A 14,169-nucleotide genomic window follows, 5' to 3' on the forward strand; every position below is an offset into this window, starting at 1 on the left:
CATGTAATGAACTATTGTGAACTTTTTTTTTTTTTTTTTGCTTTTTGGGTCACACCCGGCGATGCTCAGAGGTTACTCCTGGCTCTGCACTCAGGAATTACTCCTGGCAGTGCTCGGGGAACCATATGGCATGCTGGGACTCGAACCTGGGTCTGCCACGTGCAAGGCAAATGCCCTACCCGCTCTAGTCCCCTATTGTGAACTACTTTATGAAACTAAAATGTATAAAAACCATAAAAATAAAATTAAATATTATAAACATAAAAAAAGAAAGCTGAATATAAAATAAAATGATTGCGAAATTGGGTCCGAGAGCGGTCAGAGAGATAGAACAGCAGGCAGAATTCTTGCCTTGCACACACCAACCTGGGTTCGATCCCCAGGAACCCTGTTTGGTCACACCAGCCCTGCCGGGAGGGATCCCCAAGCACAGAGTGAAGAGTTAGCCCTGAGTGCAGCTGAGTGTGGCTGCCCCAAACCAACCAACCAAACATGCCTTGCAGACGCCTCCCATCTGATTCCAGCCCCACAGGACCTGCCTGCGGTGGGGACGCATGACCCCAGGCCTGACGCTGCCCCAGGCCCACCAGGGGCAGAGCACAGAGGCAGCGGAGTGAGTGACTCTGTCTGTTTCTGCAGCCCAGAAGATGTCACCAAGTCAGCGCCACCCGTGGCTCGGGCACCCCAACCCTCCCCTACAGGCAGCAGCTGCCCCCTAAGGGGTGGGTCTTAGAGGCGCCTTGAACACCTCCCCCCTGACGGTGCCTTTCTCAGGCCCGTGGCCAGAGTTCTTCTGAGCTTCTGTGTCCGCTGCTTTCCCGTTTCCAAGGCCTCTTCCTTCCCAAACCATGTTTCTGAGTCAGGGCAGCAGTTGGGACCTCCCGGGTGATGGGGTCTGGGGGAGTGAGGCGGGGGCTCCTTCAAAGTACAGAAGAGCAGCAGAGGGTGCCCACGCCTCAGAGTAGGGTATGTGGCCCCCGGACCCCACATCCTGTATGAGAGCACCACAGACTCAGCACACGAGCTTCTTCAAGATGGGGGAAAGGAGAACATTGGGGTTTGGTCCTTGGCTCTGGACACGCCCTTGGCCCCTGTGCCTCAGTTTCCCCATCTGCAAATGGCCAAGTGAAGGCAGAACCCTGTCCCCAGTCACCTGGATGGTATTGTTCCGTTCCTGTCTGTCTGTCCACTCCGGGTCACCTCGGCAGGAGCTGGCGTGGAGTTGGACCGTGAGTAAAGGCCTGGAGAGAGGCAGAGGGCGTGTGCCTGCACCTCCCGCTTCCTTCCTGGCAGCGGGGTCTGGAGAAGCGTCCCTTTGGCCGACGTATTCTGCCGGGACGGTGATGCAAGGTGACCTCTGCCTGGCAAGAGCAGAAGTAGCTGCCAGGGCCTTGACGGACCACGAGGGGCTTCCTGGAGCCTAGAGAAGCCCCCAGATTCTTTTTTAAAATTTTTTTGTTTTTTGGGTCACACCCGGCGATGCTCAGGGGTTACTCCTGGCTCTGCACTCAGGAATCACCCCTGGCGGTACTCAGGGGACCATATGGGATGCTGGGACTCGAACCCAGGTCGGCCGCGTGCAAGGCTAACGCCCTACCCGCTGTGCTATTGCTCCAGCCCCAGAAGCCCCCAGATTCTCAGACCGCTGGACGCAGGTCTGCGCAGGGACAGCCGTCTGGAAGGGTGCAACGGCATGCGTGCATCCGTGGCTTTCCGGCCCTCGGCATCGAGCACATTTTGTGCGTCTTTTCCTTGGTGGATGGATATTTGGGCGGGTCTCACTTTGGGGCCCCCAGTGTGGATGACGGTGTTTAATGTCCTCCTCTTTCCTTCTGGATTCTACCAAGGGAAGCATGTGCTCTTCCACGCACTCTGTGTTTCTTCCCTGGAATAGAACCCCGCACCTGGCATTCCAGTTACCAGAGATGTGGAGCCTGCACCAAGCAGTTCCCTACACCACAGCCAGGGAACCGATGGCTTAACTCTGTCCGACACTCTCCACCTGGGGACAGCCCGAGATCCCACACGCCAAGGACTCCCCCCACCACTGAGTTCAGATGCTAGTGGGACCACCTGTGGTTCCTGCCAATTGGACTGTATGTAAGACATCCCTGGGACACTCCCTTGGGTCTGAGCAAATCACTCAGAAAAGCTCACAGAACTCTTATCAAAGAATCTACTGGGAGGCATGTGGGTAAAGATACTATGGTATATCTACATAAGGGAACACTACACAGCCATTAGGATAAAAATGAAGTTTGCTGATCTGTGGGGGAACCTGGAGAGTATCACACTGAGTGAAATGAGTCAGCAGGAGGGGTATTGACATAGTATAATCACACTTAATTGCAGGATATAAAGAAACATAGTAGGAGACTGATACCCAAAGACAGTGGAAACGCAGGTCAGGAGGATTTCCACAATGGGAGGAGGGCGCTAGGTCAGAGAAGGGACCACCAGGGCAATGATAGTGGGGAGTGGTTGCTCTGGGTGAGAAAGGAGGGTGCTGTGCACGATGCCCTTTCAGAAACAGTACTGTAAACCACAGAGCCTCAAAGGGAAAAAGGAAAAGAACTGTGTCATAGAGGCAGGCTGGGGGCAGGAGGGAAACCAGGAATATTGGCGGAGGTTACTGGACACTAGTGAAGGGACGGGTATTTGAACCCTGTACCACTGCAACTCAATCATGAACAACTTTTAACTTTGTGCCTCACAGTGATTCATGATAATTTGAATCTCGGAAACCGGTGAACAGTCAAATGGAAGATGAGGTTGGGTCGGAGTTCCCACTGTACCCCACTTTTACACACCCCGAAGCTTCCCGAACCCCATTTGTCTGGATTTCTGTGGTGGCCGCATCACTCGGGCAGGAATGACCGCGGCTTCCCTTCCTGCTGGGCGCTCCTCTCAGGAGGCCGGAAGCCACAGGCTCCTAATCACAGCTCAGTCTCTGGGGGGGACGGACAACTCCCCACTGGGAAGCCATCCAGGAACTGACCCAGAGTCCCTTTGTTAGGACAAAAGACATTCCTTTCCCTGGCGCTCAGGAGAGTTTCAGGAGCCTTGAGCCAAGAGCCAGGATCAAGCCCAAAGAGCAGAACAGCAGAAACCTGGGAGCCCTTATCACCAGGTCTGATACGGGCGTATAAGTCCCTGCTGGCAACCTCGGTGATTTATTTTCTTATTCTGGTGCCACAATATTAATTTTTAGCTAGGAGTTGAATTGATAACTGTGCATACATGCGAGAGAGAGAGAGAGAGAGAGAGAGAGAGAGAGAGAGAGAGAGTGTGTGTGTGTGTGTGTGTGTGTGTGTGTGTGTGTATTTGGGCCACACTTGGAAATGTTGGGGCTACTTGCTGTGCTGGGGGATCTATGCCGTGCTGGGGGCCCAGGCCAGGCCTCCTGCCTGCAAAACACGCTCAGCCCTACAGCTGTCTGAGCCGTAGAGACGTTTTGCTCTCTCTGGCTGTCATGGCGTGCCAACGGGGACCGGAAGGGGGTGACTAGCTTTTCCCAGGGTGCAGGGTCTGTGGAACAAGTTCTCCTGTTCTCCTTCCTCGTGTGTGTGTGTGTGTGTGTGTGTGTGTGTGTGTGTTTGTAGGGGTCGGGGCCACTCCTGGCGGTGCTCAGGGCTTACTCCTGGCTCTGTGCTCAGGGATCGCTCCTGGTAGTGCTCAGGGGACCGTCTGGGGTGCCGGGGAGGAAGCCCAGGCCAGCCGCATGCAAGGCCCGCCCCTTCCCCGCTGTACTATCACCCTGCCCCCTCCTCCCTCTTCCCATCGACAATATGCCGTAGAAGGAGAACCGGCAACTGACTGACCCGCCCCACCTTCCACCGGCCGGCGACTTTGAAGGAGCTGTTTTCCACGTCGGAGCCTTCGTCTCCCTTCCTGGGAAACGGGGTCATGGTCTCTCTGGCCTGCTCCGTGGATTAGCTGAGATCATTGGTTCACGGTTCACTGACGGGCCATGGGCCCCGCATCATCCTCCATGGACACACACACCCAGCACCCAGATGGGGCTCGCCAGATGCAGCTGTTCCTTGCCTGTGTGGGGGCCCTTGAGCGTGACTCCTGCCCTGCATGCACCACGCAAGCGCCAGGTCAGGCCCTGGGGGCTCCCAGCACCCCAGGGAATGGACCTGTCTTATTTATTCATTTATTTATTTGGGGGGAGTCACACCCCGTGGTGCTCAGGCCTTCCCCCTGGCTCTGTTCTCAGCGATCACCCCTGGTGGTGCTCAGGGGACCGTACAAGGTGCCGGGGACCCTACCGGGGTCAGCCACACGCGAGGCAAGCGCCTCTCCCATTGCACCGTCCCACCCACCCCCGGGAGTGGACGCCCGCCCCGGACGGTTGGTTTCACGTTCCACGCGTGCAGGAGTCCATCCGCTCCAGGAACCCCCTCACCCGGCAGAAGACATGGGAAACATTTGGCGCCGAGTTTCCTCTCCTCCAACTTGGGGCTTAATTTTAGGGTCTGTGAATTCTATGGTATCTGAAATTTTTGAAATCTAATGTGTAGGCAGGAGAGACGGTGCAAGAAGAGATCAGGCATGTGCCTTGTATGCAGCTCAGACCCCGCCTACATTGTGGTCCCTCGAAAGCACCACCGGGAGATACTCCCGAGCACAGAGCCAGGAGCGGCGCCCGGGCACCACCAGGAGTGACCTGAACTCCTTCCCCCAATTTTGTCCTAAATTGAATTATATTTTGCTCTGTTTGGGGGCTTGAACCCAGGACTTCATATATGTGGGGCCAATGCTTAGCCCCTGAGCCAGATGCCTGGTTTGGCAATAAAAGATACGTATGAAAAGGAGGGACCAGGGGCCAGAGCAATAGCACAGCGGGGAGGGTGTTTGCCTTGCACACAGCCCACCCGGGTTCGATTCCCAGCATCCCATATGGTCCCCTGAGCACTACCAGGAGTAATTCCTGAGTGCAGAGCCAGGAGTAACCCCAGTGCATCACCAGATGTGACCCAAAAAGAAAAAAAAAAAAGTCGGGACCAGAAAGATAGTCCAGTGGGCAGGGGACTTGCCTTGCACACACCTGACCTGGGTTCAATCCCCGGCACCCCATATGGCCCCTAACCCCCCAAGAGTGATCCTTGAGCGCAGAGCCAGGGGTGCGCCCTGAGAACTGCCGGGAATGAGTCCTGAGCACAGCTGGGTGTGGCCTCCAAGCAAAAACAGACTCAGAAAGGAGCTTTGTTGTACGTCTCTAGCCGACACGTTCTCGTGGCTGCAACCAAAGCCGTGTTTACACAGCACCAGGTGGAGACAATCAAGACGGTTCCACCCCCCACCCCAAAGCCCCCCAGTGCTGCTGGCCACGCTCCCCGCCAGCGGGGAACACCCCACCCCCTGTCTACCATGGCAGGCCACTTCCGCCTGCTCAGACTTCTGAAATCTGGGCTGTCCTGTGTCCGCTTCTCTGGCCGGTCGGTGGCGTGTCACTGGGGCCAGGGCTCCCGCATGGCGGTCACTGTGCTATTGCTTCTGTCTTCTAGGGGCACCCATGGGCTCCCCCGCTTGGGAGGGAAGACGGGCTTCACGGGCCCCAGGTGTTTGTCTGGGTACCTGCCCAGGCCTGTCGGGAGGGAAGTGGGGAACCAGACCGACCCAGTCCTAGCCCCAAGCAGCACATGCTTCTAGAATGTTCCTGGCCTCCACCCTCAGACCCTCCTTCCTGGACGCTAACACTAGTCTTTTCTCTGGCCTTGGCTGGAGGCCACCTGCCGGGCGACTGCTGGGTAAATAAGAGCACGGGCGGAGGGAGGACAAGGCCCCTTTGGGGGGACACCCCGCCCCGGAGGGCTGCTGGGGCTGGCAAGGGGACGGGGCAGGAGTGCACAGGCCCCGGGGTGCAAGCCCAGCTCCACAGCTGCGGGGTTGTGCGGGGTCCTCTCTCCCTGGGGGGGACAGCTGCAGGGCTGGCCGAGTTCTCGCTGCAGGCGAGGCGGTTCCCGGGCACAGGGACAGCGGAGAAAGGCCCTTTGGAAGTAGACACTGACTCGCCCCCACGTTGGGCAGGTCAGGAAACCAGGCCCACACTAGGCCGGGCGGCCTGAAGGGCAGCGCTGGATCCTCGCCTGTGTGGGTGAGGCTGGTACGGAGCCGCCAGCTGCCCCAGTGTGAGGGCATTGCCCAGCATAAACTCTCAGGCCACGCCTCTGTAGGCCGGGTCCGAGAGCCCCAGACCCCTTCCTCTCCACGGTCTGGGCTGGTCAGGGGTCAGAGGCTGGCCGGACTTGAAGCCTGGCTGCTAGGAGGCAGCTGGGCAGCTCAAGCTAGCAGCCTTGAGTCCACGGGTGGCCCCCTTGAGGTGGGTGGCCCTGACCGCCTCTGTGCTCCAGGGCTCCAACCCCCGGGGCACACTCGGGAGCAGCTGCAGGAAAACCCCAGGGCTTGCTAGAACACCAAGGGGAACCAGAGGTTGACGCCGTTGGTTCCAGTCCAGGAGGGCTTCCTAGAGGAGCCTCCTTGAAGCAAGGTTTTAAAGTCTGAGTGAGAGTTCCTTAGGCAGAGGGGCCAGAGAGAGAGCAGGGGTTAAGAAATGTGCCTTGCATGCGGCTGACTCTGGTATGCCCCTGGCACTGCATGGTCCTCTGAGTCCCACCAGTCGGCCTGAGTAATCCCCGGCATCACTGGGCGTGAGCACCACTAGTTCCCTCTGCCCCACACAGAGGACCCCTGAGCTGGAAGGCTCAGTGTCACAGGGAGGGCCCTGGGCCTCCTGAGCACTGTCTGAGAGGCTCCAACTGACCGAGATAAGAAATCCCTTAGGGAGGGCCGGAGTGATAGCACAGTGGGGAAGGCATTTGCCTTGCATGCAGCTGACCCTGATTCGATCCCCAGCATTCCATATGGTCCCCTGAGCACCGCCGGGAGTGATCCCAGAGTGCAGAGCCAGGAGTGACCCCCGAGCACTGCCAGGTGTGTTCCCCCCTCCACCACCAAAAAACTTAAAAAAAAAAGCCCTGAGGTAGAGAGGATGGTGAGGGTCTTAGTCAAGGCGCAGGGGGCTCCCACAGGATGCCTCTCCCTCCCTCTCCGCCTGAAAGTGCTCCTTGCAGGGCCCCTGGCTAGCTGGCTTCAGATTGGCACAAGCTTGGGGTGGGGAGACAGGAGGGAGCAAGGGAGGGGTCAGCTCCTGCCACGGCTGCCCTGGGCAGCCTTGTCGGTAACGACAGCTCCATTGGCCGGTGCCCGGGCAGTGCCACGGGGCGCCTCTGCTCCGGGGGGGGGGGGCCCCGAGAGCCAGCGGGGCAGGCTGGCGCTGCTTCCCGAGGGCTGGGCAGCGCCCTGCCTTCCCTCTGTGCCCCCTGCACCGAGAGGCCTTGGGAGTCCTCCTCCTCCTGGACTCCCTCTCCCTGCGAAAGTGGACCGTTGTCAGCTGGCTACAAGTCGGCAGAACATGAGGCAGTCTGCAGCGTTCCCAGAACAGACGGTCCAGTCCCCAGAACATGGGATGTGCTTTTTATTAATTGTTTGGGTACATGTTATGTCCCCCCAAGAATTCCCTGAGTCCTGGATTATCCATCGCACTAATAAACATTCTTTAGTGCCTTGTGAGGGACGAGAGGAGCCTGCCAGCTTCCACACTCCTGCACTCAGTCTAGAGCTGTCTGCCTCTCTTTGGTAGCCGCGACTCCCTTCTGCACAGTAGCTGGACATGGTCTCTCGGGGCCTGGAGGAATAGCTCTGTGGCTCTGTGCTCTGGCCTGGCAAGCGTCTGGTTATGAGTTCAATCCCGGTTGCTCCACATGCGACGACCCTGGCAGCTCTGCTGTCTGTGATCTCTGGCTCTGACAATTTCTAGCCACACTATAGTGGGGTGTGTGGGTACCACAAAGGAGCGGACTCCGGGCAAGCACCATGATCTGAGGACGTGCGGGCACCACAGCCAGGCCTGTGAGCCCCATTGTGGTGTGTATGGAGGCAGCACACGGCAAGCACCACACCCAGACGTGGGCGGGAACTGCAGCTACCTGGGTGAGCGCCATGGCCCAGCGGGTGAGGTGTGGCCCCAGCCGCAGCTCGCAGTGTGAGCACCAGAGGCAGGCGTGGAGCGAGCCCTGGTCACCACCACAGCTGCAGCAGCAATGGAGGGAAAGGGGCGGAGCAGGGGATGGAGATCAAGCAGAAAAAGAAGCGAGCTGCCGGCGTGGAACAGATGCCCCGGCTCAGAGACTGGAAAATGAGATCATAGAAACGGGGGCCAGGGAGATAGGGCGGAAGTGCGCTTGCTTGCACACGGCCAACCCTAGTTTCAGCCCCAGCACCTCACCAGGAGGGACCCCTGAGCACAGAGCCACGAGTAAGCCCAGAGCGCTGATGACCAAGAAGAAAATTGTGGCCGGTCGGGGATGTCACATGTGTGACTCACATCTGTGGCCCCCATTGTCGAGAGTACCAGCTTTAGTGGACTGAAGCCATAGCACAGCAGGTAGGGAGGGCATCTGCCTTTTACACGGCCGGCCCGAGTTCGATTCCTCCGCCCCTCTCAGACAGAGAGCCCGGCAAGCTACCGAGAGTATCCCGCCCACATGGCAGAGCCTGGCAAGCTCCCCGTGGAGTATTCGATATGCCAAAAGCAGTAACAACAAGTCTCTCCATGGAGACGTTACTGGTGCCCGCTCAAGCAAATCGATGAGCAACGGGACGACAGTGCTACAGTGCAGTGCTACCAGCCTTATCAGAACCAAGTTGAAACACTGACGCACCAACTCGCGTTTGCAGTGTCTCTTTTTTTTTTTTTTTTTTTTTTTTGCTTTTTGGGTCACACCCAGCGATGCTCAGGGGTTACTCCTGGTTCTGCACTCAGGAATTACTCCTGGCAGTGCTTGGGGGACCATATGGGATGCCGGGGATCGAACCCGGGTCGGCCGCATGCAAGGCAAACGCCCTACCCGCTGTGCTATCGCTCCGGCCCCTGCAGTGTCTCTTTAAGAGAGGCTGGGTTGCCTGTGAGACTTTAGAGAGAATGGGGAGCAGAAGGAATATACTGACGTGGAACGAATGAATATTCCCTGGGAGTGGTAATTCCATGGGAAGGCTTCACGGAAGAGGTGACTTTTATGTGAAGTATTATAGGATGCGTAGGAGTGCTCAAGACAGGTAAGGAAGAGAAAGGTGTATACGAGCTAAGCCGTTGATGCACACGCTGGGTGTTTGGAGGGCTATAATCCAAACAGGGTCCGAGGAAGGATCTGGAGATGGACCTGGACCCGGAGGGCGCAAATACCTGTCAAGTTTGGGCAGGTGGGAGGGGCCTCGGCTTAGGCAGAGGCAGGGGCAGGCTGACCCCAAAGTGAGTGACGCCCCCCCTCCCCGCGCCCGCCCCCACCCACACACACAACCCTCCTCAGAAGCCAAAAGAGAACCAGACCAGGCCTCGTTTGAATGTGAAAAATAGACTCTTTTATTTCAGTGTTTGCTCTGTGTGGCTCAAAAGCGCGTCTACGTCTGCCCGGAACCCCAAAGCGTTCTGAAGCCGGAGAGCCTCGAGCAGGGACCCCCGCCCGCCCAGCCCAAGGCCTGCCTCTGTGCAAAGCTCCGAGTTCTGGGAGCATTAGCATCACCGTCCCTACAGCCCTCCCCGGACTGGGACCCCCACGAGAGAGAGGGAGAGAGAGAGAGAGGGAGGGAGGGAGAGAGAGAAGTCTCCCTACTTCCCTTCCTGAAGGAGAACTGGTCCCGGGGACAGAGTGAGGGATAGAATCAGGCACGAATACTCATAGGCTCCCTACGCAACCTCAGCCTCAGGGCTGTGTTCACGGCCCCGCCCTGGGAGAGAGGGCAGCCCGTTGGGTAGCATCCGGCAGAGGGTAGGCATGGCAGCGGGGCAGGCTCCTGGGGGCTGTAGGGCGGGGGGCGGTGGTCAGGGACTCTGGCTGCTGCCCGAAGGAAGACGGGGCCTGAAGGAAGGTGTACGGGTCGGGCTGGGGGCCTGAACTGGGCTGGGGGCGGGAAGGTGGTTCGGTCAGGGACATCCCACACCTGTGGCCTGGGGCTCCGAGGCTGGGCAGGACTGGTGGGCCAGGCAGGGCCTGCGAGATGAGCTGAACCCGCCCCTCCCCTGACCGCGAGGAAACCAAGGCCCAGCGAGGGGACCGTGGCTGGTCACAACTGCCTGAATGCCAGGCCCTGAGGCCTCAATCCCTCCCTGGCCCTCTGGGCCCCCACCGTATCCTCTGACAGTCTCCGGGCGGTGCTGGCATCGTGGGCAGGGGCTGGACTCGGAGTCAGAAGGCCCTGCCCCCTGCCCACCCTTCACGCAACCGGGCCTCGCCAACAGCTGCCGGTGGCCACCTTTCTTCCCGGAGCCTCGGTTTCCCCAAGAAACGGGTTGGTGTCCTTGTCAGCACGTAAGGGAGGGTCTGAGAGCCAGGACCACTGGGATGTGGGGTGGGGGGCTGTGCCCGGGTCCTCCGGGTGCAGTCTGGGGCAGGGGGTGCAGGGCACGCCCTGACACGGAGGCCCAGCTCTGCCCGCGGAGTAGATGCAGCAACGCAGCACCTCTCTGCGTCTCCCGAGGCCCGTGAGCCCTCGGCCCCCACCCCACGCCCAGGCTCCTGAGGTCGGGGTCCCGCTGCAGAGGCCCCGAGCTTTCCTGACAGGTGAGGGGAGCGGGAGGTAGGGGGAGAGAGAGAGACAGACAGACTGACAGACAGGCGGAGCAGAAGCACATTCTATTCCAAAGAGCGCCCCCCGCAGGCCGCCCCGCCCTCCCAGGGAAGCCGCAGCCCCAGAAGAGGCGGATTGCTGCTCGGTAGCCTGGGCCACGGAGGGGGGCCACGGCGGGGACGCTCGGCCTGCTGCGGAGGGGCCGGCACGGGCGCCCCTTAGGACGGGCCGATGATGACGTTCCGGAAGCCCTTCACGGACTTGAGCTTGTCGCTGTCAAAGTTGACCACCAGCTTGTGGCGGCCCACGAACTGCGGGAGCAGGTCCACCCGCACCTTCACCTCCTCGCCCGCCTCCACGGGGTCCGCGCTGTGGGGACGGAGAGGAGGCGTGAGGAGAGGGGCCCTCACGGGAACCCCTGGTGGATGCGGGGGCCGCCTTCTCTCCAGGCCCGGGACGCTGGGGGTGGGGTGTGTGTGCGTGCAGACGTGTGTGAGGGTACGAAGTGTAAGGGAGTGTTGTGAGGGTGTGACTGTGTGTGGGAGCGTGAGGGTGTGTGTCGGGGTGTGTGTGTATGTGTGTGATGTGTACGAGTGTGCACGTGAGGGTGTGAATACGTGTAAGAGTATGTGTGAGCATGTGTATGTGAGCGCGAATGTGAGTCATGTGTGTATGCGTATCTGCAAGTGAGTGTGGAGGTATGTGAGCCTGTGTGTGAATATAGGGTATGTGTGAGTATGTATTTGGGTGTGTGTGACAGAGCGTGTATGTATTTGAGAGTGTATGAATATATGTAAGAGTATGTGTGAGTGAGAATGTAAGAATGTGTGTGAATGTATATGAGTTGTATAAGAACGTGTGTATGTGTGAATGTGTGTGTGTATATGTAAGAGAGCATTGTGAGTGGAAGAGTGTGTGAATGTGTGTGAGTATGCCTGGGTGTGAGCATGTGAGAGAGTGTGTATGTAAGTGTGAATACAGGCGAGAGTATGTGTGAGAATGTGTGTGAATGTGAGTTATGTGAGCATGTGACATATGAGAGCATGAAAGAATGTGTGTGAATATGTATGTTTGGATGTGAGTGTGTGAGTGTGTGAGTATGTGTGACGTGTAAGAGTGTGAGTGAGAGTGTGTAAGAATGTGTGTGGGTGTGAGTATGTGAGTGTATGCCTGGGTGCAAGTGCGTGTGTTAGTATGTGAGTGTGAATATATGTAAGAGTATGTGAGTGAGAATGTGTGAGAATGTGTGTGTGTGAAGGTATGTGAGTTGTGTGAGCATGTGACATATGAGAGTATGAAAGAATGCATGTGTGAATGTGTGTTTGGATGTGAGTGTGTACGTGAGCATGTGTGTGGTGTGTAAGAGTGTGTAAGAATGTGTGTGACTGTGTGTGCTTGGGTGCGAATGTGTGAATAGAATGTGTGTGTGCCTGTATGTGAGAGTATGTGTGTATGAGTATGTATGTGGAGCATGTGTGTGCATGAGTGTGCACGTGTGTCTGTGTGTGTGCAGGGCTGGGGCTCGGTCGTGCTTGGCAGTGGGCGCCTGTGAGTGTGTGAATAGTGTCAGAGAGCATGTGTGAGTGTGTGATGTGCGTGTGATGTGAGTCACGAGTGAGCGTGTATGTGTACATGGCGTGACAGGGCTGCGTGGGAAGGACTCGGGCTCCACTGCGTCTAGACTGCACAGAGACAGAGCAGTGTGCGCGGCGAGTGTAGACACAGCCCGCAGCTCTGAGGGTGCGCGTGGGTGCGGGGCGAGTGTGGAGGGGCCCGAGTGCAGGGGCGTCCTGGCACCTGGGGCGGGCACCGGGCCGGGGCCCGGCTGGGGCCTCCTCCCCAGGCCCCCCCCTCGGCCCCACTTACACTTCCACAGACTTGTGCTCCTGCGTCAGGCCGGCGCCCTCCACGGTGAAGACGCAGCCCGACAGGGGCACCACGAGGGGGTTGTGCAGGGACACCTCAGCCACCAGCTTGCGGTTCTGCTTGGGCTCGCCCAGGATCTAGGAGAGGGCAGAGGGCAGAGGGCAGCTGTCAGGGGCCCCGTGGAGGAATGGGGCCCAGAGATCCTTCGGAGGGAAGCCAGGCCCGGCCCCAGCCACCGTCACCTCCCACCCCTGCACCTCCACGACCTCATCTGGGAAACGTGGCGGTGACACCTGCCCCGGGGCTCCTTCCTGGAGCGGCCTCGGGGGGTCCCTTCACCGTCACCTCTCGGACGATGCGGGTCCTCCTAGCCCCCCAGTGTTGTGCCCGCACAGGAAGCCCAGAGCCCCCCCGGGGAAGGAGGCCCGGGTACGGGCTCGCTCGGGGCTGATGTTCCTCTCACCATCCCGGCCTTCCCGGGGAGAGCCGGGCCCCAGAGCTGCAAACGTGGCCGTTATTGACAACGGGTGAGGAGCAGCGGTGGGGGCTCCCCTGCTCCGTGAGTGTGGGGATCCCCGTTCCTAGGCCACGTAGAGTGGAGCCCGGCTCGGCCACCTGTGGGTGGTGCGCCCTGAGCAGCGGTGGACACCACGAGTCGTGTGGCGCCTTCCTGTGTCCGGGCTCCTCCGGGCCTGGGCATGCAGCTCGAGGGTGCGTCTTGGTGTCCGGTGCTGGTTGTGTGCTCTGAGGCTGGGCAGTGGCGGGGACGGAGCCCGGGGCCCACGCATGCCTGACGTCGTGTGCTGCCCTGGGGGCTTGAGCCCTGGGCTGGGCGTGTACATGGGGACCAGCCCGGGGTCCCACCGCTGGGACTCTGAGGGTCTTCCCCAGGCCCGTTCTTCCAGCTCCCCACGGCTTGGCTTTGATTTGAAGACCCCAAAGGCGTGAATCACAGCGGAGCCTTCGGGGCCCTGCACCTCTCCCCGCCTCACCCCTACCTCGACCTTGGAGCTCCCCGCCTCACCCGTATCTTGATCTCGGGGTTCTCCAGGTAGATGTCCCTCTCGGCCAGCACGTAGTTGTTGCCAGCGGGCTCGACGAGGAGGGCGCGCACCTTGATGAGGTTGGACTCGGTCAGGCAGTCGCAGTACTTCTCATACAGGATGCGCAGGGGCACACTCTTCTCTGCGGAGACAGGGGCCGTGCGGGCCGTGCGGGGGCACCAAGGTGAGGAGGCAGACAGTCTGCCCCCGGGGGTGCCGGGCTGCCCCCTGCCCTCGGCTAACGGGCTGGGCGTGGGCCACTCACTCTATGCCCCGAGCTTGAGCTTGACATCTCCGGAGTCAGTGCTCACTCCATGGACGGGGAGGGTTCTTTGAGTGCCCACAGGATGGGCTGAGTGCTTGGGGAGGACGGGCTGAGTGGTTGGGGAGGACGGGCTGGGTGGTTGGGGAGGACAGACTGAGTGGTTGGGGAGGATGGGCTGAGTGGTTGGGGAGGATGGGCTGAGTGGTTGGGGAGGATGGGCTGAGTGGTTGGGGAGGATGGGCTGAGTGTTTGGGGAGGACGGGCTGGGTGGTTGGGGAGGACAGACTGAGTGTTTGGGGAGGACGGGCTGGGTGGTTGGGGAGGACGGGCTGGGTGGTTGGGGAGGACTGGCTGGGTGGTTGG

At 59.4% G+C, this 14,169-nt stretch overlaps 1 protein-coding gene across 1 annotated transcript in view; it reads right to left on the reverse strand.

Annotated features, from left to right (window-relative positions):
* Window positions 1-9,427: 9,427 nt before the first annotated feature.
* Window positions 9,428-14,169, reverse strand: part of TGM2 (transglutaminase 2) — a 39,345-nt gene continuing 34,603 nt past the window's right edge. The window contains exons 11-13 of the mRNA XM_055139376.1: window positions 13,523-13,683; window positions 12,499-12,635; window positions 9,428-11,001 (exon numbers count right to left, since the gene is read on the reverse strand). Coding sequence (XP_054995351.1) covers window positions 10,851-11,001; window positions 12,499-12,635; window positions 13,523-13,683 — 449 coding nt within the window. The 3' untranslated portion in view covers window positions 9,428-10,850. The remainder of the gene's footprint in view (window positions 11,002-12,498; window positions 12,636-13,522; window positions 13,684-14,169) is intronic.

This window comes from Sorex araneus, chromosome 5 (assembly GCF_027595985.1).
Source record: "Sorex araneus isolate mSorAra2 chromosome 5, mSorAra2.pri, whole genome shotgun sequence".
NCBI lineage: Eukaryota > Metazoa > Chordata > Mammalia > Eulipotyphla > Soricidae > Sorex > Sorex araneus.